This window comes from Ceratotherium simum, chromosome 20 (genome assembly GCF_057802395.1).
Source record: "Ceratotherium simum simum isolate JZ-2026a chromosome 20, ASM5780239v1, whole genome shotgun sequence".
Taxonomy (NCBI): Eukaryota; Metazoa; Chordata; class Mammalia; order Perissodactyla; family Rhinocerotidae; genus Ceratotherium; species Ceratotherium simum.
The window spans coordinates 20,356,103-20,383,003 of record NC_141919.1 but is presented as its reverse complement, the minus strand read 5'-3'; the positions used below and the strand labels follow the sequence as shown (position 1 = coordinate 20,383,003).

The following is a 26,901-nucleotide window of genomic DNA, read 5'->3' as shown; positions in this document are numbered from 1 at the left end:
AATTTTATTTTAATCTGGAAAAAAATGAATGTAATAACAACAAATATAATACATTCATCCTAGATTATAGTCATCTTCATACCAATGCAGTCATAAAATATCATTTTTAATATTTTGTATGGAGGAAGGGTCCCACAGCAGCCTAAGTGCCTAGGGCCAACCCAAGTCATAATGTGGCCCTGGGTGGGGAGAGCCTTCAGCACAGGATGGAAGGCTGACACCTGTGAAAGAGAGAGGCCAGGCTGATGGGGACATGCTGAAGAGCCCCAGGTCAGGTGGAATGGCCCTGCTCTGGTACTCCTGCTATGCTTGGTCATAGGCTGAGGACAGCCCAGTGTGATGTGGCCTTGGCACACGTGTTGCTGTGGATCCAAAGGTGAGGCAGCTGGAGGCTGTGAGTCAGCTATGGTCCCTGCAGCAGGTTAACTTGAAGGAGATGTCGGCAGCCCACCTCATGGCCCCCACAATGAAGGATCAAGGAAACAAAGTATTATAGCTCTCCTCCACCCATGTCCCCCAGTGGCATGTCTTGGAAAGGGGTTCTGTTTCATTGGTAAGGCATATTACAAAGGGCATTAACACTTCGTCTCTGCCTTTGACACTCAGATGAGTTCTCAGTGAGTGAAGGCGTGTTACAGGGGCTAACTGGCCACATGTGTTCCCCATTAGTGAAGTGTCCTAGTAGAGGCTGGCTGGCTACCCAGTGCTGTGGAGGGCGTTGGGCTTAGGATGGGGAGTCGTGGCCTTCCTTCCATCTCAGAAGTTCTCTGATTCTGTTCAGTCTGACATTCTGATTCTTCCTTTAAAACCTTCCCCAGAGGCAGCCAAGTGGGAGCCCATCAGCTGCTTCCAGCCTGCAGATATGTTTATTTGGCACACACAAAGTTTAAAAAATTGTGGTAGGGGTGTAATGGGTTGAATTGTATTTCCTCAAAATTCGTATGTTAAAGTACTAATCCTCAGTACTTCAGAATGTGACCTTATTTGGAAATAGGGTTGTTGCAGATGTCATTAGTTAAGATGTCATACTGAAGTAGGGTGGACCCCTAATCCAATATGACTGGTGTCTTTATAAAAAGGGGAAATTTGGACACAGAGAGACGTGCACAAAGGGAGAATGCCATGTGAACATGAAGGCAGAGATGTGCTAGCCAAGGAAAGCAAAGACTGCCAGCAAACCACCAGAAGCTAGGAGAGAGGCATAGAACAGATTCTCCCTCACAGCCCTCGGAAGGAGTCAAATCCTTCCAATACCTTGATCTCAGACTTCTGGCCTCCTGAACTGTGAAATAATAAATTTCTGTTGTTTAAGCCACCCAGCTTGTGGTACTTTGTTACAGCAACCCTAGCAAATTAATACACGGGGTATCATTTTAAAATGGATAGATTTACTGTGAAAAATCTGGATTTTGAGTTTCAGTGGGAAAGGCCTACCGCACTGGGGTGGGATGTCAGGACATCAGCTGGGAGGAGAGGGATGGGCTCTCAGAGATGGGATGGAGAATACAGGCCCACGCAAGGGGCCGCCACTCTTTACCATCAGCTGTTTGTTGCAACACAGGAATATGGGCCTAGCGCTATCAGATTTTTCTGATTTTTCCAGAGAAGCTTAGTTTCTGTTTCTTGTTGCTGGTGAAATATGATTTCAAATGTTGGCAACTAATTCCTCACTCTGTTTTCTCCCTGACCCACTCCACTTCAATCATATACTTGATCTGCCTGGCTCCTCTGATCTTCTGAGCTCGTGATCGCTATTTATTCACAGTTGCATGACTTGGTGAGATGATCAGAGAAATTATATTTAAGCAAGGGGGATTATTCAGGAGGTTGAACAGTTTGCTGCCGGGAGAAAGTAAGCTTTGATTTGTCCATCTTTCCCCTCTGCCCTGTTGAGGTGAGGACCGTTTTGAGACCATATTTGTGCTTTGAATAACCATTTGTTGAAGGCCTACCACATACTGGGTGGTGTGCTAGGTGCAAACCGTGTGAATGCCTATATTCATCCTAATATCCTTACTGCTATTTTGCCGAGGATAATAAGAGTTATTACTAACCAGGCACCATGTCATAAAGACAAAGATATTAAGCTGTAATTGTTCTGAGCTTGTAAATAGAAAGGCCATTCTATCAAAGCTACATTGGATAGCACTCATCTGTCATTGCAGCTTAAATAAATTCAGACCAAATTGCTAATAATAATAGCTACCCTTTATACAAAACAGACATTGGGGAAAGCATAGTACTAGAACCATTAATGGCATTACTTTATTTCATTATAATTATGTTAGGCGATTACAGTGTGCTGGGCGCATACTAAACACTTCACATACATAATCTCATTTAATACTTACATCAATCCTATTAGAAGTATTTGATACTCATTCTAGAGATCAGGAAATTGAAGCCCAGAGATAATCAGTAACTTGCTCAAGGTCACAGGGCTAGTAAAAGGTAGAACAGAATTCAAACTCAGTTCTTTCTATTAAAGAGGTACAACTTGTCGTCTAGTGTGAATTCAAAATCTTTGTTTCACTCCAAGAATACATAGTGACATTTTGCGTATATTGTAAAGATGTACAGGAGGGTCTCTCTATGCTCTTTGAAGAACAGATGGTATGCTTGGTATGCTCCTAGAAACCGTATAACTCAAAGAAGACTCAGGGGAGGAGGGCTTCTGGGGTGATGTTCTGTTTCTTCCCACAGCTGTGTTCAGCTTGTGAAAATTCAAGCACTTTACAAATTATACGTCCACCTCTCCATATGTATGTTTTACTTCAGTCAAAAGCAAGGAAAAGGAAAAGGATGGTTCTTATCTTGTATTTAGCAGAGCACAATGAACTCCATGTATTTACCTCCCAGCTGGGACATTCATCAACCCACAGCCACACTTCTTTCATCCATAACTCATTCGCTTCCCCTCCACCTAGCCACTGGGTTATTTTGAAGTAAATCCCGGAATCACACCGTTTCATCTGAAAATCCCACTGCCTGTCTTATGCTGTGTAATTTTCAGGACACTACATGTACGTGGACTCGGTTTACGTCAAGCACTTCCAGGAGGTGGCCCAGCTCATCTCCCCGATGACCACGGCCCCTATGTCCGGCTGCCTGTCGTTTTATTACCAGCTCCTGCAGGAGAATGACAGTATCTTCTCCGTTTATACTCGGGATGCGGCCGGCCTTTATGAAGAGATCTGGAAAAGAGGCCGTTCAGGGAGTGCTGCCTGGAACCTCGCTGAGGTGGAGTTCAGTGCTCCGTACCCCATGGAGGTAGGTGTGCCAGGTGTGCCAGGTGCCCCCCCAACCTGGCCGCTCTGCAGGGATGCCGTGCACACACAGGCATGGAGATCAGGAGACTCAACAGTCTTTTCTGCTGTGTCTCAATCTTTATCTTTCTGTTCCCTTCCTTGGCCCCCTCCATTTCTCTCCCTTCCTCTGTATTCCCTTCTGCCTTCCTCCTTTGCTGCCTTCATTTTCTAAAAAGAGTGTTTCTTATAAGCACAAATATGGAAAAGCCAGTCAACCAACTGGATTTCTTCCACACACTCTCCCTCTGAACTTTGCACTGTGGTCATGGTGAGTTCAAAAGAGGAGATCAGTGCCTTCTAAGTGAAACTCACTCTTTTTTTTGAATTTTTCTTTTTAAAATTTTTAATTTTATTTTATTGAGGTCACATTGGTTCATAACATTATATAAATTTCAGGTGTACATCATTATATTGCGACTTCTGTATAGACTGCATCGTGTTCACCACCATAAGTCTAGTTGCCATCCATCATCATACATATGTGCCCCTTTAAGGGGTAAAAAGAAACTCCCTCTTGACCTGTCATTGCTGAGAGCAGTGACAAAGGTTTCTCTTACTTGAAGGAATAGTCTTACTAGATTAAAAAAAAAAAAAGACTTATTTTCTTCTTTTCTCCTTTACAGGATAAATAATGTTTTAAAAATCAGAAATAAACTTACAATTGTGGCCCTAATTTGAAACAAGCCTTGGTGCCTTAGTTTTAAAACTTTTTATAGTTACATGAGTGATAAATGAACAATGCAGAGGAATTAAAAAATTCGAGGAAGCAAAACAAACTAAAACACCCTCGGCCAACCCTGCAAAGATGAGCACTACTAACATTTGGGTGTTTATCTTGAAGACCTTTTCTCTAAGCGCATATATTAATACATATCTGTATCTATGTATGTAATCCAGTGCTTAACAACAATCCAACAAAGTAGATAAAACTATCTGCATATTACAGATGAGAAAGGAGAAAGCGGAGAGTCCAAGAAGGTTGACATTGTTTTCTAGGTCACACAGCTGGTGAGTGCCAGGACACTTGGTTCTTGGACTAAAATCGGACCTCACGCTGAAGGAGGAGGCCCTGCTCTGTCTGAGGACCCTGTGGGACCCCCAGAATCAGGGAGCACAACATTGTGGCTGCAGATTTGGAGCTTTAAGTAGAGTTTTAGTTATCACAAATTATTGAGATCCCCTACTTTTCACTTTGCACTATTTTCCCTGGTTGCCTTTAAAGTGCAGAAGGAGCAGATTATCCTCTGGATGCTTTTCGGTGGCACCATCTGCTCGCCTGATGTGGAGCTCCGAGGAATGTTGGGGTTGGGTCTTGGTTTCTGCCACGTTCTGCCTGCTGATGGCATGCCTGCCACGCCCCTCACCCCCTTCCGATCCCCCTCTATCGCCCCCCTTCAGCCCCAGAGAAAGGACAATGCCTTTTGCACGATGTGTGCTATTTCCTCTCCCCAAGTCTGACCAGGTCTCAGCGTGTTCTTGCAGCCCAGTGGAAAATTTCCTGTGAGTTTGGGTTACAAGGAGGAAAAGAAATGCACATATTGCTTCAGATATTTTTCCTGCTATTAAAGTCAAATGAGTCACACACACTGACAGTGTTTTCTTTCCAAACTCCTTCCATCTAACCATCAACTCCTTGGGCAACATTTGTATGAGTGAGACGTTGCTGATTTTTTTTAAACCAATGGTTGAAATGTTATCATTCTGGGCACTACTAAACTCCAATATCTGTCCTCTTGATTCACATGTGCACGATTTTGCTGAGTCTGAACTCATTATGCCGTATTTGCTCTTGGTAATTGCCAGGAAAAAGAATGTATCCTGCAGAAATTAGTGAATTTAATGTCACCGTATTCTCAAATGAATTTTGAAAAGGAAAACAAGCATTTGAGACCCTCTTTCTGAACAGGAGAGCGGCACATGGGCTGTGATTAGCATGTTGGGACAGTAGCATATTCTAATCAGAAATAGCATTCTTATTCGACCTGCTGGGTAAGATCAAGTGCCGTCATTCACTTTATCAGCTGGCACCCGGAGAACTGAATGTCATGAATCTGTGTTAAGTTGGTAAACTTAATTTGCTCTCTCTCACTTGTCCACATCTGTTCCCTTTGTTCTCAGCCCTTCCCACCTTGCCAGAAACAAACTTCCAGGGCCGCTCCTGGATTTTGCAGAGTGCAGGCACCAGGTCTCTGTAGGACCATTGTTGTTAAGCTGAAAGGGACCTTAGAAACCAAACTTTTTTTCAAAAATGGAGAAATTGAGACCTGGAAGAGAAAAGGGGCTTGCTTGAGCTAATTAGTGGCTAACTGGGCTCAAATCTGAGTATGAGTTCAAGACTGGGTCAACCTGCAGACAGAGGCATGAATTTAGTTCAAAGCTCATTACACACCTGACTCCAGGCTGGGATCTTTATGTACATTATCTCATTTAATCTGCTCATCAGTCCTGCAAGGTAAGTGTTATTATGCCTATTTTATAAATAAGAAAAGTGAGGCCTCGAGAGGTTTAGCAATGTACCCAAGGTCTCCTAGCTTTTGTAAGTGATGCAAATGAGATTTAAACTCTGGTCTGTCTGCCTCCAAGACACCCTTCTCTTCAGAAGAGGTTGAAAACTAGAAGCCTGTGGGTCAAAGCTAGCCCACAATGACCTGCCTGGCTGCTCTAACGGTGTTTGGTTTTTTGTTTCTTTGTTTTAATTTTTAAATTAATTGCCAACATTGAAAAATCTAAAGATTTCAAATAAAAATCTAGGGATCCAGGTTTTCTTGACAGTTTGGTAGATCCAGATATATTAGGCCTGAAATCTCACATGTGAGCAATTGACAAAGCTGAGCAGTAGCTGCTCCGTTTACACAGGGCTCTCGTTCTCCATTTCACCACAGTCCGCACCCTGTCCTGCTGTGTCATACCAAGCCCACGTCATGCATTTGCATTGCCTGCCTGGCCCTTGTAGGCGTCTGTTTCAACCCCTGCTCAACACTGTATCTTCTCATGTTATCAATTCACAAGAGTGGACTGCATACTTGGGTGGTTTCCCCATCACGGCTGAATACTGTGCCCAGCACACCTGATCCCCATGGTCACAGGCAGAAGGTGTTGATTGAAATCAGAGTTAAAGTTGGCAAAGAAGAGAGCAACACGAATGGAGTTGAACTCATGAACCCCATGTTCTTTCTAACCACTTGCACATGCCCGGACTTGCTGAAACCCTAACATCCATGCATAGACTTGCTGGGCCTGATTTTGCCTTAGCCATCAGGGTAATCATCTCTGATTGCTGCATCTTTGTCCAGGACCCTCAAATAGAATTCCATGTGTAAGAAGGGAAAGGGCCTCAGAGGGGCTTAGTTCTCTTTGAAGGGCAGGGAAGAACCTAGCCTGCTTTCTGCAAGTAGCCTGTTGTCTCTTTAATTGAAGTTCATCAGGCAAACTGTCAATTCTGTAGTTCTGTCAGAAAGTGACATAGGTACTTTAGGTGACACTCAAGGGAGGGGAAAACATTCACCAATAAAATACAACTTAGGGCTTAGTATCCCCTCTCCCTAAGAGACGATGGGTTGAGGAGGGAGCTGCCCAAACTCCTGTATTTAAGAACATAATTCCTTCAGTACTTATAACTTGGCCTCACCTGGCTTGATTGACACATCATTTTAAATCACGCTTAAGAGCACATAAGCCTAACAGGAAACATGTAAACCTGTAACAATATGTCATTTTCCTCTAGGTTATTTTTGAAGTTGCTTTCAATGGTCCCAAAGGAGGGTATGTGGCCGTGGATGATATTTCTTTCTCTCCTGTTCCCTGCCAAAATCAGACAGGTAAGCATTCTTTTTTTCTTCTTCCTCACATTTGGGATTTTCCTTTCTCAATAGATGCCTATGGGCATCTTGCTTTAATTCCTTCTAATTTCCTCACCTTTCCTGTTATCTCATCCTTAAAAAATTATTTAACCAAATAGTCATTTTTCTGGTGTATTACTCTTTTTCCCCCTCACAAAGTGAATCTAATTTTTCTGACACCCGAGGCCAGTTGTCATGTGTTAAGGAGCTTTCATCTTCCCTACCTACTCAGAAATGAAAATTAAATAATACAAACTCATTGCCGCCCTGTCTTTCTCCATAGACAGGTGGATGAGTCAGTGGAGAAAACTCTCAAAATCTACTGAGTAGAATTATAAAAACTCTTTCCAATTTTATATATCCAAGACCTATAAATGTCCTCATATTTAAAGATGTTAGTATTTGGTATTCATCTCTATGGTGGTTTTTGGCTAAATATTATGTATTCGATTTAATGTCGCTTTCTCAGTGAACGTTCAGGTTATCATAGTCAATTTAGTAATTTCTATTAACAGTGTTTAGAAAAGGGAGGAAATTCTTGCCTTCAGTGGAAAATAGGTAAGCAAATTGATTCAAAATGAATTAGAAAACAAATTTTTAGAATAAGAAGGATGACATTGTTATTAATGATAACCCAGATAAATGCAATTGACCTTACCCTTTAGTGAGTTTGTTTCCTTGAGGGGCCCCAGGGAGACATTGTGGTCATCCTTTCTTATTAATGAGCCCTCATTCTGGGTTTTGGAGCATGAAAGTAAGCTTTTGAACTTGGCCTTTGTAGTCTTTCAATTAAGATAGAGTTGGTCTCTAATTTAATGTGGTTTCAGATATATTCTACAAGCAAGGGGACTGATAAAGATAGTATTTTCTACTTGAGCTAAACTGTTACCCCAAAACTAGAGAGAAACATACTAATTTGCTGAAATCAAACATTATTTTTTACTAATTCTAATTTAAAAAAAAAAAGCTAGTGAAACAGAACCATACTGGATTTATTTATTTATTTTTTTTGCTGAGGAAGATTAGCCCTGAACTAACATCTGTGACAATCTTCCTCTACTTTTTTTATAAATGGATCACTACCACAGCGCGGCTTACGAGTGGTGTAGGGCCCACACCTGGTATCCAAACCTGTGAACTAGGGCCGTCGAAGTAGAACGTGCCGAACTTAACCACTATGCCATGGGGCCGGCCCCAAGGATTTACATAATTTCATTAAAATGATTTAATCCAAATTGTAATCAAAGATTAGAAGAGTCTCTAAATTTGACAGAACACAGAAACCAAAATTGTTTTACTTCTTTAAATCTGATTGCTCCCTAATCCCGTCAGTTAATATTTCAATGATGTTAATAGTAGTTTCACAACCTCTTTATCATTATTTTTAGGAAGTTCCTCTTCTCTGTCACTAGGCATTTACATTGAACATCTATATTTCCAAGTTATACATATGGGAGAAGAGGTGTTTATTCTAGATCCGCACTGTTTGGAGGGTGGGTGGGGGTAATGGAATCTACCGAACCATCTTAGAAGTAATGTTTGGAAACACTCTCCCTTTTAAAAAGATACAGAATATATGTGAACTCTTTCCTACTGACTGGTGACAGGAAAAGAAAGATTCCAGCAAATTAAGGACCATTTATTGAAAGGGCCGGTGGCCTCTCAGTCTGTAAAATCCGGCCCACATAAAGATACTTCCTTCTCAGGGACCACCGGAGATTCACATTTCTATATAGTTAGGTTAACCAAGGCTCCATATTGGTCTTCACAACTTCCCAACATATCAACTCTGCCTTAAAACAGTTTAATTGCGTGCTCCATAGTGTTATGCTCGAGAGCCAGGACTTTGGATTCACATCCCTACTCTGCTACTTGCAAGCTGTGTGACCTTGGTCATGTTAATTAACCTCTCTGAGACTCTGTTTCCACATTTATTGGACAAGGATGGAAGAATCTGTTCCATAGAGTTGTCAGGAAGATGGATGAGTTAATGTCTGTGAAGGCCTTAGCAGAGTATGGCGCACAGAAAATGCTTGGTCATGAGACTTAATATTATTTACTTAATTTTCAGAAGACTCCCATCCATTCCCTGGAGAACAGGGTTCAGACTGAAACTAAAGAAAACCAGCAAAGGGCACTACCTTGATGGATGTGTAAGCGGGAGCCTGCTTTGGGGCTTTCATTAAGCAGCTGTGGACCAGATTCTGAGTCTTAGAAGCTGAGCCCTCTAGTTTTCATACTTCGTCTTACATTTCACAAATAGTTTATGCCATTTCACAAATAGAAAATGCCCTTAAGCATTTTCTACTCCAAAACTCCCCCTCCACCACCTGTTTCATAACAGGTGCCAACAATTTTTTCTTTATCTTGGTTAGCTCCAGACTTGTTGTCTCTGCTTTTCCCAGCTGGATCTAGCATTTTGTTCCCTCATCTTTCTAGTAGGTTGAGACGGAAATTCTTTCAACATGTGAAGCGTCTCGTTCTCACCCTCTGGTTGGGTAGAGTTAATCCAGTCTCCCAGACCTGACACCCATCGTGTAGTCACAGGTGTTAAACGCCAGTGTCATGTTGCTTCCCAAATATTCCCGAGGATGCTTCCAGAGGACAGTGAGACCTCCCCGCTCCCTTGGCGTTGAGTTACAGCGCTTCCCTTTCTGAGCATTTTCTACTCCAAAACTCCCCCTCCACCACCACATTTGGCCTCAAGTCTAGATCATAGGAATAAGCTCCTCTTTTGGTCTGTAAGTCCTTGAGTGCCTAACAGGTGATTCCATCCACTTCTAGGAATCCTGCCTTCATGCCCAACCCAAACTGAGAGCTCCACTGCTCTGGTACGTGGGGCCCAACCTCCTGCCTGGGCTTGGATCCACCCCATACCCAGGCCAGGGGCTGGGAGGATCCCGACACTCATAGATACACCTCTCAAAGGATGCCTACCTGGGCCTAATTCCCAATATTGACCAATAACACACAGCCCAGACCTCTTGTCTAATTGGAAACCTGGTTCCAATCGTTGCCTAGGTTACAGCTGAAGTTGCCACAGCTTTCCTTGGCTCAGATGCCCTCAAGGGTCTCCACAGCCTGGTCAGTGGCCCAGCTCCTGCTCCATCACGATTCCTGTCTGGGGCCAGGTCTCATTCACTCTCTTCCCCAAGCCAGCTTTGAGCTGTCTCAGCCTGCTTTTGGGCCGGCTCATGCTAAAATAAAGCTACTGTGCACATTTAGCAGCCTCAAGAGCATACTGCACCCAAATCTCTCTCGCACTACAGGAGCTGATAAGCCTTTTAGATTTTGAGGACTGATACTGAGTTCATCTCCATGAGCAGAGGAAAAGATGAGAAATGTTCCCAATGATTCTTCTCAAACTGCAACACCCTGCACCTGATTAGATTATCTTCAAAGCCTCTCATTTCTAAAAAGTTCAAATGTCAGAAAGCAAGTAATTAACTAAATCTTACATTATGATGCTTTTAGGTACCTTGCTCAAAGGGACTTTTTTTTTTCATCAGCTGGTGCTCGGGGGCTTCCAATTGCCTCTGATCCCTCCCTATGCTTCAAATATGTCATTAACACTCAATTGTGATTGCCCCTTGACCCAAACTTCTGAAACAAGCCTGAAGCAAAGGCTTTCCATCCACCCCAGATCTCCGGGAGCTCACTTTGGGCCACAAACAGGCTCTCTGGGCCCCATCTTTAGGAATTAGATATTGTCTCATGGTGGAAGAAGCATTCTGGTGAAAAAGATCTAGGTTTTGGATTATGCTTTTGATATTTTCTTTTTATCAGACCTTCTCAGGACCCCAGACAAATCCATTTCTAAGACTTGATATTTAGCAAAAGAATATAATCACATCCTCAGAAAAATCTTTTCTGTGTGACTCAGTTTGTCACTATGGAGAGAACTGATCCTTGCTTACTTTCAAATTTTAATACCACCTCCCACCCTCTCCTACACCCCTCATGAATTGGTTGTGGTTCTCCTGTGGTCACCCAGGGGTATATTTCTTGGGGTATATTCCTGATAAGTAATTTCACTGACCTGCCCTTCTCTTTGTGCATGGCTTTTGGGAGTGCCACACCATTTTCTGAACTAGACAGCCATCTCTAGGTTTTGACTTTTCATCTGCCTTTTCATTACCAGGTGGCAGAGGGGTGACTAGGACTGGAGACCATCATGGGGTTTCCCATGGTCTTAAATCTGCATGGGAGGATATCATAGGATCCTTGTTTGTATGACATCACATTCATTTTTCAAAGACTTTATCTTCATGGCTTAAAGATACTCCCTGATGCTGACAGTCAGGCAGAGCAACGTGTGGGCTAATCCACTGGTTTCAGAGCATCGAGAATTCTCTTCATGTCCGTTTCTCCTATCTGGCTCATCAGGGTGCTCTCCTTGTACACTTGCCAGGGCGTATCCTCTGAGATACAAGCAGGTCCCATCTACGTAGGAACATTTTCTTTCTATTCTTTTTTTGTAATGTGGTGTCAATCACTTTTTTTAGCTTAGTGTTTTTAAAACTCCTTGTTTTGTATCATTTTAAACTCAGACAAAATTTGCAAGAATAATGTAAAGAACTCCTGGGTACTCTTCACCCAGATCTACAAATTGTTAACATTTTGCCACATTTGCTTTATCAAGCATTTAAGAGTAGGTTGCAGACATTATGCCCCCGTACCCCTAAATACTTCAGCGTGTATTTTCTAAAACCACCCACATTCTCTAACATACTATAGAATAATTATAAAGTTCAGGAACCGTGACACTGATACAGTATTATCAACTACCCTATGGTCCATATACCAATTTCACCAGTTGCCTCAATAATGTCTTTTATAGCTGTTTGTTTTCCTGGACCAAGACCGAATCTTGGATCCCTTGTAGCATTTGGTTGTCATGCTTCTCTTATCCCCTTTAATCTGGGCCAGCTCCTCAGCCCACTTGAATGTTTTCTTGCTTCGAAAATTGACAAATTGAGAGGATAGTGAGTGTTTGCCCTTAAACAGCTCCCTGTTTCATCAGATCACTGCTCTCAGAACTCATGTTTCTCTAGAGATGATTTCCCAGCTATTCAAAACAGTGCCCTCTCTCTCTGGCCCTACATGCTAGACCAGTGTATGTCAGCATGCAGGACAGGCTCACACTTGGTTACATGGACTGCGTCAGTCACATCCCCTCTGGACTCGGAGGGCAGTCTAACAGTGAAGTTGACAATCACTTGTTGCTGGGACCAAGTTATTCTCAAAAGAGCAGAAATCTTTTAAGTTCCATTCCCTCCAGGCAATCTGGAATGAGGTGATATTTATAGACCAGGGTAAATGATACCAGAACTCAGCAAAAGCCAAAATAAAAGGAGTACGGGTGATGAAATTGGTGTGACTTTTCCAATAGCGTGATTTATACTGAGTAATAATTTTCTTCAAGCAGATCAGCTCCTACTACTAACGTCAATTATAAATAGACAGCGGCTGTGCTTCTGACACAGAGATTGAGCAACAAAGGAAAATTATTTCTGGAAAATATTATTTCTAAAATATCTGACTTAGAGAGAAATTAAGAATTTCTTAAAATACTTACCTTTTTCTGTCTTTTAAATTTTGTCTGAATGATTTCTGAGTTGTGAAGAAGTATGTGAATAAATGCTCCCAGTCTGTGCATCATGAAAGGAGATTTCTTTTGAAGTCTGGTACTTCTTTATTTTCATAGAGAATGTGAACAGAACTCCTTCCTTCCAGCCCTTTAGGGAGGAAAAGAACAATTTTCCTGTCATGCTGAAACACTGGTTTGACGCTAACCTGTCAGCATGCCATTAGGGTAAAAATATTGTGTCGTGTTTTACTTCTTCTGTCTCCCCTGGCACAAATGTGTACATATTTGTCACCCAGCTGATGTAGTCCTTTGAGATCCTGGGGTCTGGCTCTTTTTAACTTTGGTTCTCCTTTACTCAGAGCGTCCTTTCAGTGCCATAGAAGCAAGCTGCAATTTTGAGGAAGATCTCTGCAACTTTTACCAAGATAAAGAAGGTCTGGGCTGGACCCGAGTGAAAGTAAAACCAAATATGTATCGAACTGGAGACCATACTTCAGGCATAGGTAAACCAGGAGTCTGTCTGGGTGGGAATGTCGGGGAGGGGCGGGTGTGTGTGTGTGTTGTATTCATGCTTTATTCGCCATTCTTACCCCACCAGGACGCTGACTTAAAAAACAAAAAGGCAGCTGTAAAGAAGCAAAAAGACAATCAGTAATCTTGTGTATGACCTTTTACTAAAATTAGAATTCAAGTTGCAAAAGTATTTGCCAGTTAATTAAAAAGCCAAGCCTTTGGAAATTATCTTGCTCTTCACTTTAGATGGAGAAATACCTTTAAAAAGCTATTAGATTCCAATTATATGAAACATCCAGAATAGGCAAATCCATAGAGACAGGAAGCAGATTAGTGGATACCAGGGGCTGGGGATGGGGGAATGGGAGTGACTGTTTACTGGGTACAGAGTTTCCTTTTGGGGTGACGAAAATGTTCTGGAACTGGATAGCGAAGGTGGTCCCACAGCATTGTGAATGTGCTAAATGGCACTGAATTATATACTTTAAAATGGTTAAAATGGTGACTCTTATGTTATGTGTATTTTATTGCAATAAAAAATACATTCTTGGGCAATAAGAGCTATTGGAAAATGGGTGGGCACTTGATGGATATATCTACAGGGAACTCTTAGAAACCAGTCTGAGCTCCCCTTTTATAAGGATCACCTAATCTCTTTAATGGACCCCTGGGAAGCCCACTCCAGCAGACACTGGTGGAAAGAGACTGTTCTCAAGGGGTTAGTGTCTAATTAATTTATTCGACTATTATTTATATACTGGGCACCAGGGTGAGTTTACCACAAAGCTCATGAAACTTAAGCTGCAGGGCCCCTTACTCGCACAGGCCCTGGGAAAGGCCTTGCAGGGGGCCCTCACAATTTTACATCTGTAATTTTGTATACTTTTCTTAGAGGTGGCCTAACTTGCAAAAATACAGGCCCTACAAAAACCTTTTCTAACCTTGGCCAGACTAACTCCTGGGGGATACAATAGTGAACAAATCAGATATGAATCCCACCCTCACTGGTTGACAATCATTTTAATGGGCAAGAGAAACATTAGACAAATATGAATACAATAAACTTATATTTACAAGTTGTGATAAGTGCTATGAAAGAAATGAAGAGTGAGCTCTGAGAGAGAATAGAGGAAAGAACCTAATTTTGGCTGGGGATTCAGGGAAGGTTTTTCTGAGGGAAGTGGGTGTTAGCTGGGAGAGTGGGAGCAATCCAGCATTGGGAACAGGCCTTGAGTTTGGAGAGAGCTGGACATTCGAAGGAATTGGAGGGTTAGCGTGGCTGCACTGTGTAGAGGAGAGTGGAGGAAAATGAAGTCAGAGAGTGAGATAGATTATGGGTGTGGCGGACCAGAGTAAGTGTTTGGGATTTTATTACAAAGGAAATGAGAGTCATTGAAAGGTTTTAAGAAGAGAAGAGAGGGATTAAATTTAGGTTTAAAAAGGTTGTTCTGTCTGTTGTATGGCCACCTTATTAGTCTACTAGGGCTGCCATAACAAAATACCACAGACTGGATAGCTTCAACAACAGAATTTCATTTTCTCACAGTTCTGGAGGCTAGAAGTCCAAGATCAAAATGCCAGCAGGCTTGGTTTCTGGTGAGACTTCTCTTCCTGGCTTGTAGATGGCACCTTCTCATTGTCCTCATATGGTCTTTCCTCTTGTGTACACGTGGAGCGAGAGAGAGATCTCTGGTGTCTCTTCCTCATCTTACAATGACACCAGTCCTATAGGATTAAGCCCCCACCCTTATAACCTCATTTAACTTAAAGACCCAATCTCCAAATACAGTCACATTGGGAGTTAGGGCCTCAACCTATGAATTCTGGGGGGTGGGGGACACAATTTAGACCATAACACCACTCATGTGAAATAACCAAAGAACCTTTTGCCAGATGAATTAAATAATTGGGTAAAACTAAACTATTTTAGCAAATACTGAGGCAATGAAAAGAAAATTGATGGGGGAGGAACAGAAAAAGGAAAAAAAAAAAAATAGGGTATTATTTTTCTCTTTTCTGCTGAGGCTTTTTAGGATACATGGACTTGTTTTAAGTTTACCACGGGGCTGGGGGAGCAGGTGAGAGGGGTAGTTCTTGATCTTACTTTTCTTTATATTATTTAGAAGAAATAATTATCCTTTTCTGGGTCCTTTTCTTGTGCAAAGAAGGTATTTGAGAGATATTTTCTCATCGAATGACAGGCTGAAACAAAACAAATTTTGGGGAGGACACAGTTCAGTCCATAACAGCACTCGTGTGAAATAACCAAGGTTGCAAGGACTACCAGGCCAGCCTCATCTCTCCATCTCCACTGGTCACTGCAGAGATAGGAAGGAAAAATCTGCTCTGTGCCTTACATTCACTGTGACCCAGTACTAGTCACTCAATCTAAGTCAGCTGGTTGACCCAGGCAGCTGGGAGCCTCACAATGATTTTATCCTCTTTGTGTCATGAAAAACGTAAATCCTAATTGATGACTGGAATCTGAGCATGTGGTTGGAAATCTGTACTGGTTTATGAAGTTGACTTAGAGTTGGAGAAGGTTTATTTGCAATAGAGTCACATAGATATAGTCTATCACTTAAGCCACACATATTAGAAAATGCTTTCTATCATTTAAAGCCTATAGAAATAGCCTCTGTTGGCAAATTCTGCTACTTTAACCAAATTTTCCCACTTGATCATCGGGGCTAGATTATTTAAGTTTTTCGTTGCTGATACACTGAATGCTTTGTCCTGTTTGTAGGGTATTATTTGCTGGCCAACACAAAGTTTACATCTCAGCCTGGCTACATTGGAAGGCTCTACGGTCCCTCCCTGCCGGGAAACTTGCAGTATTGTCTACGTTTTTATTACGCCATCTATGGGTTTTTAAAAATGAGTGACAGCCTAGCAGTGTATATCTTTGAAGAGAACCACGTAGTTCAAGAGAAGGTCTGGTCTGTGCTGGAGTCCCCAAGGGGTGTTTGGATGCAAGCCGAAATCCCCTTTAAGAAGCCCATGCCTACCAAGGTACAGTAGAACCAGTGCAATCCGTTCGTTCAGTTGCTGGACTGGGTTAGTGAATTTCTGTTTAAATATTTTCAACTGGTGATATGTTATTTTTCTTCTGTTCAAGCTGACAGCCCCACCCCCCACACCCTATCCCAGCCATGCACAAGTTATATCCTTCAGTTCTTTTCAGTTTTCTGCATCTCAGAATCATGGCCACCTAGGGAATTTGCTTGTTGTTTATTTCTTAGATTCCAGCAAAGAAAGGGAATATGTGAATAGTTCAAGTTCAATGGCTAAACTTTAGTTTGAAGCCACAATCCTCTCCCTCTCTCCCTCTCTCTCCCTCTCTCTCTCTCTCTCTCTCTCTCTCACACACACACACACACACACACACACACGAATGCTACTATTTTTAAAAGGTGAAATCAGTGAACCTGTTTCTCCATTGAGGCTTTAAGGTCAACGGTCTAAGGCTCTAGCTGAACACAGGATGCGGAAGCTCGGTGAAAAATGGGAGGCAACCCAGACAGAGAGCATTTACAGAAGGGAACCATCAGCTGATGATTTTGACAGCAATGAGAAAACAAAGAGATCTTTGTTGCAAGAGGAATGTAAAAGAAACTGTGATCTCCTGAACTTAACAACTCATAAACTTAAGGAAGTTTTACAGATGCAATAAATTCTGTCAACTACCACCCAGATATGAAACTAGTATGGGAAAATCTGTTTTGTTTCAGCCTGTCATTCAGTCAGAAGATATCTCTCAGGTACACTCTCTGTGTGCAAGAAAGGGGCCCAAAGGATTAGAAAGTTCCCTTCCTTCAAAAAGATGACTCACACAATGGGAGCTCAGTGAATATGGTTTAATGAATGGATGAATCAGTTAATCACGTTCATTAACCAGGAATTACCCAAAATCCAGACTCCCCAGGGGAAGATACATACCTATAAGAGCAGTAAAACCTTCTTCACAAGCATTGATGGCCTGAACTTCTCTTAGTTACAACCATCCAGACAGAATCATCCCTTTGTCTATTTATAACTTTCTGCTAAAGAAATTTTGTATACCGGGCCGGCCCCGTGGCTTGGTGGTTAAGTGAGCGCGCTCCACTGCTGGCGGCCCGGGTTCGGATCCCGGGCTCGCACCGACGCGCTGCTTCTCCGGCCATGCTGAGGCGGCGTCCCACATACAGCAACTAGAAGGATGTGCAGCTATGACACACAACTATCTACTGGGGCTTTGGGGGGAAAAATAAATAAATAAAATCTTTAAAAAAAAAAAAAAAAAAAGAAATTTTGTATACCATTTGCGTCATAATGTTGCTTCGTTACTTTTAGTCCATTGGAGTACCCACCAGGGCATGATTAAATCTTTACAATGATTAATCAAAGATCTTGGAATATCTTTACAAAGTTCTTTTCCATTCCTAGGCAAAAAGAAATTGTGATTGTAATGACATGGCAGCCTCCTTGACTTACTGATTTCTAAAAGGGTTGAACCAGTTTCTGATACCTCTAGCAGAATATAAGCATACAGATTTTACCACAATCTCATTGGCACTGTTTGTATTATTTTATGTTAATTAAATCGGAAGTGTTATTGGAAGTATCTCTTCTTAATTCCATCGTGCTTTGATGACTTGACTAGTCTGAGATATTTGGCTTGAACCCCTGGGCAATAGAGAAAGCAAATTGGTGTTTCTGGTGTCAAGTTCCTACTCCTAGCCTAGGCTCATGCTCTTTAAGCTTATTACTGACCCATTCCAAACATTTTCTGAATGAGCCCATCTTTCCATAAGTGTCCTCTGACGTTTACAGCATTATTGTGTATCCTCTTGGATCTATTAGTCCTGGAGATGTCCAAGCCTCTCTACACCTCTTAGTGATCCCAAAGACTTAAATTGTTTTCCCATTACCAATTATTTAACTATTGTAAATAGTTAGGTAATACACACGCACATACACACGCACACCACATACATATGCACACATGCCGACATGCACCAGGTTCACACAATCAGGGACGCACCAAAAAGTAATGGAACTTTTGTTGTATTCCATACCCTGTTTGCTAATGTTTATATAAAAGGGGGGGTATGATAAGCATTTCATTCATTCATTTGGCTTTCAATTATTTATTCATTCATCCATTCCTTTATTTATTCCTTTATTCCACCAGCACTTTATTAGGTATATGCTCAGTGCAGGGGCTGTAAAGATGAATGAAACTCAGATCCTACCCTTGAGGAGGAGATCACAAATGATAGAAGATTAAGATAACCATGCGACTAAGGACAGTACAATCTCACTGCCTCACAGAAGGCCATATAGAGAAATAGAGAGTAGTTCTACCAATTGGACATATGAAAAATAATGACAGATAGAAGCTCAGCTGAGCCCTGCTGGATTCCAACTCCTGCTCATGCCCCTACCCGCTCCACTCCACCCTCTTCCTGTATCTTCTATTCACAGTCATGGGTTGTTTAGGAAGCTGCCCATTCCTTTATAGTGAGTTCCTGCTCTTACTTAACTCCCATGGGATGGGAGCAAGCCCATTTGCTGCAAGCCCAGCAAATAAGGGTGTCCCAGAGAATTTGCCCTTTTCTCCTTCAGCTGACTTCCAACCCTCCTAACAACTGCACAGTTCCTCCCCAACCACTTAAGGAAAAATGGATCTAGCCCCAGTGGGGGCAGGAAGCTCTTACAGCCCTCGGAAGGAACTAACCATAGGTTGGGCCCCAGTGCAGAAGGGGAGATGGTACAATTCAACACTAGAAAAATCTGGACACATGTCTGAAGGTGACCAGTAGTTTTTGGCAGGTCTCTGCTAAACAGAACCGGCTCCTCAGAGAGTGAGAGAACCATTTGACGTCCATAAAGGCATGCGTTAAGCCAGGCAGGAAGGTAAAGTTCACTTACTTATGTAACATACGCAAGACGGAAATAAACAAACAGTATTTCAGAGAAGGAAGAAAATGAAAAGTCAGATTTTCCCTTACCACTCCCTACACCTAAACTCAAACTCCAATTCTACTTCTTTTTCTGAAGGCTTTTTCTCTGATTTTCTGTTTTCCTTTATAGTTCTAAATATTGTATTTCCACCTCCATTTCTTAATTCATTAATCTTAACAGTATTTGCTGACTCCTTGCTATGAAGGATAAGGAATTTAGCTTGTTTATACTATTCCTTTTTCTTTTCTCCCTCCTTCTCACAATTTTTAGTTATATTTTTATTTTCAACTTCTCTCTTGCTTCCTTTATAACTTTAATACACTTAACCATTTGTTTTTGGACCCGTAAACTTTAGATAGTGTCTCTTGATACCCCACTATGTAAGATGAACAAATTTTCACCCCTGTGTTTCCCTTCACCTCTCTTGTCTCCTTCACTCCCCAGAGTTTCTCAGCTATACAATTGCTTTTACATGGTCATGGCTTTAACATTCATATTTCTACAGTGAAGCCTTCTGACTCTGCCAATGGCTGGATTTCCAGCGTGGGCCCCCTTGGCATTGGGAAGAGGACAGTTCTGTCTTTGTAAGGGGGCATCCTTCACGTTACTGGGTTTTTAGCATCTGCAATTACTGCAACAGCCCAAATTATTTCCACACATTTTCCAAATGGCCCCAGAAGTGCCATACCATCCTTGGATGAGAACCATTGGTTGATAAGTTGATTTCTGAAAATTGAAATTAAAAATAAACCCTACCTGCAATCCACTCTTGCCCCCTCCGATATGTGCTCTGCTGGCAGCAGAATTGTCATGAGGAAGCCCTCCCCTCCAGTGACCCTTTGGCTTCCTATTGCTCTTAGGAAAAAGGCTCTGCGGGGCCTGACATCAGCCCCCTCCCCAGCTTCACCTCTTGCTTTCTCCACTCTAATCATGCTGCACAATTGGTTCCTGGAACACATTCTGCTCTCTCCTACCTTGCGTCATTACGCTCTCTATTTCTGCTGCCTAGCCTCATCTTAATTTGATCACAGTTAAACCTCGCTTCCGCAGAGAATCCTTCTCTGGCCCCACTCCCCAGAGTAGGTTAGAGTTCTCGGCATGCTAGGCCTCTCCTTCATCATCTTGGAGACAGTATAACACAGGGATTAGGCACATAGATACAGGAGTCTCTCTGGTTTCAAATCCTAATTCTACCATTTACTGGCTTTGCAATCTTAGTGTTTTTTTTAATTGAAGTGTAATTGACATACTATAACATTATATTAGTTTCAGGTGTACAACATAGTGATTCAATATTTGTATATGTTGCAAAATGATCACCACAATAAGTCTAGTTAAGATCCATCATTGTACATAGTAACAAAAGTTTTTTTTCTTGTGATGAGAAGTTCTAAGATCTACTCTCTTAGCAACTTGCAAATGTGCAATACAGTATTATTAACTATAGTACTATGCTGTACCTTATGTCCCATGACTTATTTATTTTGTTACTGCAAGTTTGTAACTTTTAACCCCTTTCACATATTTCACCCACCCCCATGTCCCCTGCCTCTGGCAACTACCAATCTGTTCTCTGTACCTGTGAGATACCAATCTGTTCTCCGTATCTATATCAATGTTTTTTTTCAGATTCCACATATGAAATCATACGGTATTTGTCTTTCCCTGCCTGGCTTATTTCACTTAGCATAATGTAGGTCCATCCATGTTGTTACAAATGACAAGATTTCATCCTTTTTTTATGGCTGAATAATATTCTTTTTGTCAGTATTTTTAATCTCTTTCTTCCTTACTTTTCTCATCTGGAACCCAAACCTAGCAGATACTTGACTCACAGTTTTGATGCTCAATAATTGTCTGTGGGATGACTGTCAGATTCTGACTTCTAAGCAGTGGTTGACCTTCATTAAAATTGCCTGGGAAGCTTTTAAAATACTAATACCCAAGATATTCATTGTCCATTTCTCTTCTCTCATAAAAATATAACCTTCATGAGGACAAGGACTTTGTTAGTCTTGTTCATTTCTGCATCTACAGCATCTAGCACTGTGCTTGGTGCACAGTAGATCATCAGTAACGTTTTGTTCAGTAAATTTGGTTTGGTACACATATGTGGTCAATGAATACACAGAAGAATAATGAAAAGAACAATGAAAGATGAATAAATAAAAGAATGAATGAGTGGACTTTCTAAGGCTGGTAAGTGGCAGAGCTAGTATTTGAACCATGGTCTATCCAACCCTGAGGCCTGCCCTTTGGTGCAGTATCTTTGGATGCTCAAGGTTTCTATCCAGTCTTGGGGAAAGCTTGTTCTTGTGCAGTTGGAGATAGTGAGGCTCCCCAGTGTGTCATGGGATATAGGCACCTTCTGTTATTTTATTTAATTCTCACAACATTCCTGTAAAGGAAGTAAACTATGTCCTTTTAGTGCCCTTGGCATCCTAGAATGCAGAGTTAGACTGACCCAAGCTCATGTTCTACTAGAAATGAATGCCTGAGCTTAGAGCTTAGTGCACTGTAGTGGGGAGGAACCCTCGCTGCCTCTGCTTCTTGTTCTCAGGACCTCGTTCCTAAAGCCAGTCAAGTGCGATTAGTCTCAAAGATAGCGAATGGCTGCATTTTCACACCTACCCCCTGGCTCAAGGGCCATGTATTTGAATTTCGACTACACCTGGCCTAATCCTGGTGCTAATTTTCACTGGTGGAAATGTCTGGGAGATATGTTTGAGTATCTATGCTGCATATTCAAAATAATCACAAAAATAATCCCTTATATTTGCATTACTTGTTAACATAACCTGCTGTCATGAACATTATTGTCACCTCTCAGTGAGCTGTCACATGAAACCAGAGCTGAGCTGAGTGAGGAGCAGCCTGGACAGAACTGTAACGAACAAAACTTGGAGCTCTCTTTCCTTGTTTCTCCTCCCTCACTCCCAATACCTACACGTTACCTCAGCTGTGCCTTCCCAGATGCCTTCACTCTGGACGTTTCTTTACTTTTCTCTCCCGTTAGTTCTTACCCAGCCTGTTTTAAAGACAGTGAGCTGATTTGATTAATAACTCCCTGTTATCTCCCCTAGATAGTCTAATATTTGACAGAAACTGTAATGTATAACTCTGTTTAAGGACGGATAGCAATGGTAAGAATTTCCTTGACCGTTCTAGCCAAGTAACTGTATGGATGGGTTCTTGTAATGTTGTGACAGCTGCTGAAACAACAGGAACTTCTGTTGAACACTTTCCACGTGCCAGGTAACCATGCTAGGCACTCAACGTTTCGTTTGATGCCACAGCACCCTGGGGAGGGAAGCCCCATTTAACAGATGAGGAAAGCTCAGGCAGAAACTGAAGGACGTTGTTCAGCAGCACACAGCAATTAAACAGCAGAGCTGAGAAGTAAATCTAGAGAGTTCTTTTTGAATCCAGAATCCATGTTTTTTACACTATTCCTTTATGCCTCCCAGCCCTCTCCTGCCTGATGTCGAAAGTGTAGGACCAGATAAGAAGGGGAGCCCAGCCCTAACTCAAGATTTCTAAAAATTTCTAGGGCTTTATTATTAATGCGTAGTTGTTCTATTTTAGAAATAACTTTGGCTCCTAGGAGGGGTCAAAATTCAAGGTGGTTCCATACAGACAAATACAGCATAATGCTTAAGAGACTTGGCTATGGGTTCTCTGAACTTACACCTTGTAATTTGGGTAGTGTGTGACCTTGCTGAGTCTCACTTTTCTTCATATGTAAAATGGGTATGTTAGTATTACCTACCTTGCAGGGTTACGGTGAAGATCAAATGAGATGCATCAGTTAAAGCTCTTAGCGTAGTATCTGGCACATAGTTAGCATGTATTAAATTTAGCTGAACAGAGAGAGAGGGAATGACAGAGAGACTTGAAGACTGTTTTTTCTAGGTCCTGATCCTCATAAGGTTTCATAGACAACATCTCTTTAGTCCATGGATAATTCTGCACCTTGATGTTTGCTGTGAAGTATTCTTTAAACTAAAAATCAGGTCAGAATTAAATCTTTATTTTAATAATACTAGACTTTCTTAATGAAATGGCTGCTTTTACAAAATCATGAACAGCCTACAATAATTTTTTTTTTTCCTCCCCATGCCCCAGTGCATGGTTGTATATCCTAGTTGTAAGTCCTTATAGTTCTTCTATGTGGGTCGCCACCTCAGCATGGCAACTGACAGATGGGTGGTGTGGTTCTGCACCCGGGAAACAAACCTGGGCTGCCACAGTGGTGAGAACTCTGAACTTTAACCACTAGGCCATCAAGGCTGGCTCTACAATAGATTGTTTAGTTTTAGAAATATTTTGAAAGGGCACAAATCATGAAGTGTTTTTCTTGACCTGTTTTTTCCCAGCAAGTTACTAAATAGAGAGCAAGTAATCAAGAGTTACCTTGAGACTTGCAAACACTAGAGAGGATAACAAGGAGAGGGAACACTTCACTCCAAAATGCTTTCCTTAAAAGCCAAATGTAAGAGAGACCCTAGAGAGTCATTGTCAGAAATTCCGTAACAATGGAGCACAAACATTAGCCATTATATGTTCAAATCCTTAGTTTAAAATTATGCTTGGTCACCATAGTGCGTATATTAGGTCCTGCAATATCTTCTGGCCTGAAGCTAGTTTTCCCTTTAGCAAAGATCTTTAAGTAGTCTGTTAATTAGAAGCACTGGGAGGAACTCAATATTGTGCTCATTAAATATTTCTTTTGGAAAAAAATGTTAAATGGCCCATAAATGAGAGAATGACCAGGCATTCTGTTTCATCCATGTCTGGCTTAATGATCAGCTCTGCAGTCACTAAAATCTTCATGGTAAACCCTTCTAAGTCCATCTTTACTCTATTATAGGATCAAAAACAAATAGGCTTCAAAAGTCATGTATAGATTTGGAGAAAACCCTTATCTGGCCAATCTGAAAAAATATAAATACATTTTTTTTCACTAGACGAGAATTTTATGTCAGCGCTTCTCAGGGTATGTCCCATGGGGTACAAATCCCTTGCGTTGTTTCATTGAAAAGAAGTTCTGTGATCAAATGAGTTGGGGAAATTTTGCATACTAGATCTCTACACTTCCACATACACACATAAAGATTCACAATGCACAATAACATATTAGAAACTCTGGTAAGTTCTACATTAAAGAGTTCTGTTTAAGCTTGTCTAAGGTGGCAATTCCCTTAAAGTATTTGACACAGAACCTTTGCTTTGTGTTGCTCCTATTAGCATCATTCTACTGTCATAGCATTTAATGCATTATATTGAAATTGTCTACCTGCCTATCTACATTAATCACATTGTAAGCTTCTGGAGAACAAAGATCCCTGTCTTATTTTTTTTTTTTTTTTATTTCTAATGCAATCACAATTTCTGGAGCAGAGTGGGTATTCAATAAATAGTTGAGAAAGAGAACTGAACTGTCAATGAATATGTGTTGATGGCAAGGAAGAACAACATAAGTCCATCAAAGGAAGAAGGAAGATTAAATGTTTCTGCCTTTGGGTCATATAAACCATAATCCTTATAGCCCAGCACCTGAGCAATTTGTTCTGCAAGGAATTTCAGTGTGAACATTTAAAAGCAAGAACATCCTGCTGGAGTGGATATAAGGACATGCATAGACATGTATATGCCAAGTCTGGTTTGGGACTTTTTATGACGATATTTATTAAAACCAAAAATTGTGACTCTTCCCTTTGAAACAACTTCCTATCCTTACATGGTGCCATTTTCCTATTCCCAAAGATCCATGTGAGGTTTTACCAGCCCTCTTGATTTTCCCGATCCTTTCCCTGTCCCTCAACACAGCTTCTCCAGTCTCCATTCTGTGCTTGTGGTCAATGATGCACTCACTTCCACATCATACTCCCCACCCCCAGGTCCTTCTGGCTTCTTCCACCTTGGTCCTTTTAATCCCTGGGAACCCTCAGCAGCTACTTTCATCTTCTTTTCCCCAGGCTTCTCAGCACAGCTGGAGAAAATAAAACTAGTCTCCACTGTCCCCTCCATGCTGCAGAGAAAGCCTTTTATTCATCTCATCTCTTGTTGACTTCCCTTCTTATTCCCCACCCCAGATGTTCAGATCCATTTTCACTCACAAGTTTCCAACTTGATTCTCCCTGCCTCGTTCTTAAGATGTGACCTCATGGGTTCATCTCCCAAAAGGATGAAGGCATTCAACACAAGCCCCTTTAATTCTGTTCCTCTCTGAATCCTCACCTGCCTCTCTTTGTCGCCTGATGAATCTGACAAAGGAAGTATTATGCTCGTTCTTAGTCAAAATCAACCCGTCCATCTGTACATTTGGTCTCACCCTCCTGCCTCCTCTGGGACCTTATTTCATAAATTATTCCTCTCTCATAAATCTTCAATTTCCATTAGTCCTTTACACACTGCCAGCATATCTTGGTCACACAAATAGACAACAAACCTTCCTTTTACCCTTTTACCCATTTAATCTGCCACCCTGTCCCATTCCTTTAGTCTGCAAGCTTCTTGAAAAATGCGTCTTCAATCACTCTCTATGCTCCAGTGCAGTTTCTCATTCCTCAAATCCTCACCTTCTGACCTCTGCCTTCCTCCCCAGTGCTCCCTCAAAGGGTTTATCCCATTGATCTTGTTCAGGAATCATCATGCCTGGGAAAATCCTACCCTTCTCTCAAAGTCCATCTCAAGTGTCCCTTCCTCTTTGAATCTTTTATAAGTTGTTAACTTGTGTTTTACCTCTTGGAATGAGATTTGTATAATAAAAGATCCTAGGCCAGGAATAGGAAGACTTGGCTTCAAGTCTTGATTCTTGATTCTGGCAATAACTATGTAAATCAGAATGTCATGTCACCTCTCTATGAAATAAGACATGTTTCAAGATGACCACTAAGTCTCTTCTACCTCCTATTATATTTTAGACATCTTAATGGCGGGAACTGTGTTTTAATATTGTGCAGCACAGTTCTTGTGGTTGGCTTTCTCTATTTATTTATTTATTCTCATAATATTCTTTTCCTTTCATTAAAAAATCAGTGAAATTTAACTCTGTGATTTGGATTTCTGCTTTTAAAATCTTCCGTTTAACTTTGCCTTTTAGTAATGAAAATGCTACTAAATGTAAAATATCTAGGGTTCTGAAATTTTTTAAGGCAATACTTAGAAGTTTTCTCAAATAGAAGATCAAGTCTAGGAAGTTTCTGGAGAGATTTATAAATAGGTGGCTATTTAATAACAAGACACCCTTCTATAAAGGGGTTAAGGAACCAGAAAACCAATGTGTGGACAAGATGCATGAGACAAGATAAATTTCCCATCACATTTCATGATGTCTGAGAACACTGAGAAATGGCTCCTCCAGGATATTGATGTCCCGGCATAATTAAAGCAGGGCAGCTGAGTGCAAAGCGGAAATAGCAAGGCTATTAATTACTGACAAGATAATCAACACACTATAGAACAGATTAGGGTGGTTCTGTACACAGAGCAAGGAAAATTATACTGTCAAGTGGAATAAGTCTTAATGTGAAATTGAATAGAGAGGCTAAGTATGGAAAAGGCTCCTACTCTTGAGTTTTTCAAGCTGAACTCAGTATCAGTTGTCAGTCCAGGAATTCTGAATTACTATAAATATGAATAAGGCAGGGTTGGGTTACTCTTGTTTTCCTTCTCTTTCATTTCCTTTCAGGTACTTGTTGAA

General features: G+C 41.4%; 1 protein-coding gene across 1 annotated transcript in view; it reads left to right on the top strand.

Annotated features, from left to right (window-relative positions):
* The window catches only part of MAMDC2 (MAM domain containing 2), a 161,301-nt gene that overhangs the window by 91,160 nt on the left and 43,240 nt on the right, over nucleotides 1–26,901 (top strand). Inside the window, exons 6-9 of the mRNA XM_004440631.3 lie at nucleotides 3,014–3,270; nucleotides 7,033–7,126; nucleotides 13,097–13,240; nucleotides 15,997–16,262. Coding sequence (XP_004440688.1) covers nucleotides 3,014–3,270; nucleotides 7,033–7,126; nucleotides 13,097–13,240; nucleotides 15,997–16,262 — 761 coding nt within the window. The remainder of the gene's footprint in view (nucleotides 1–3,013; nucleotides 3,271–7,032; nucleotides 7,127–13,096; nucleotides 13,241–15,996; nucleotides 16,263–26,901) is intronic.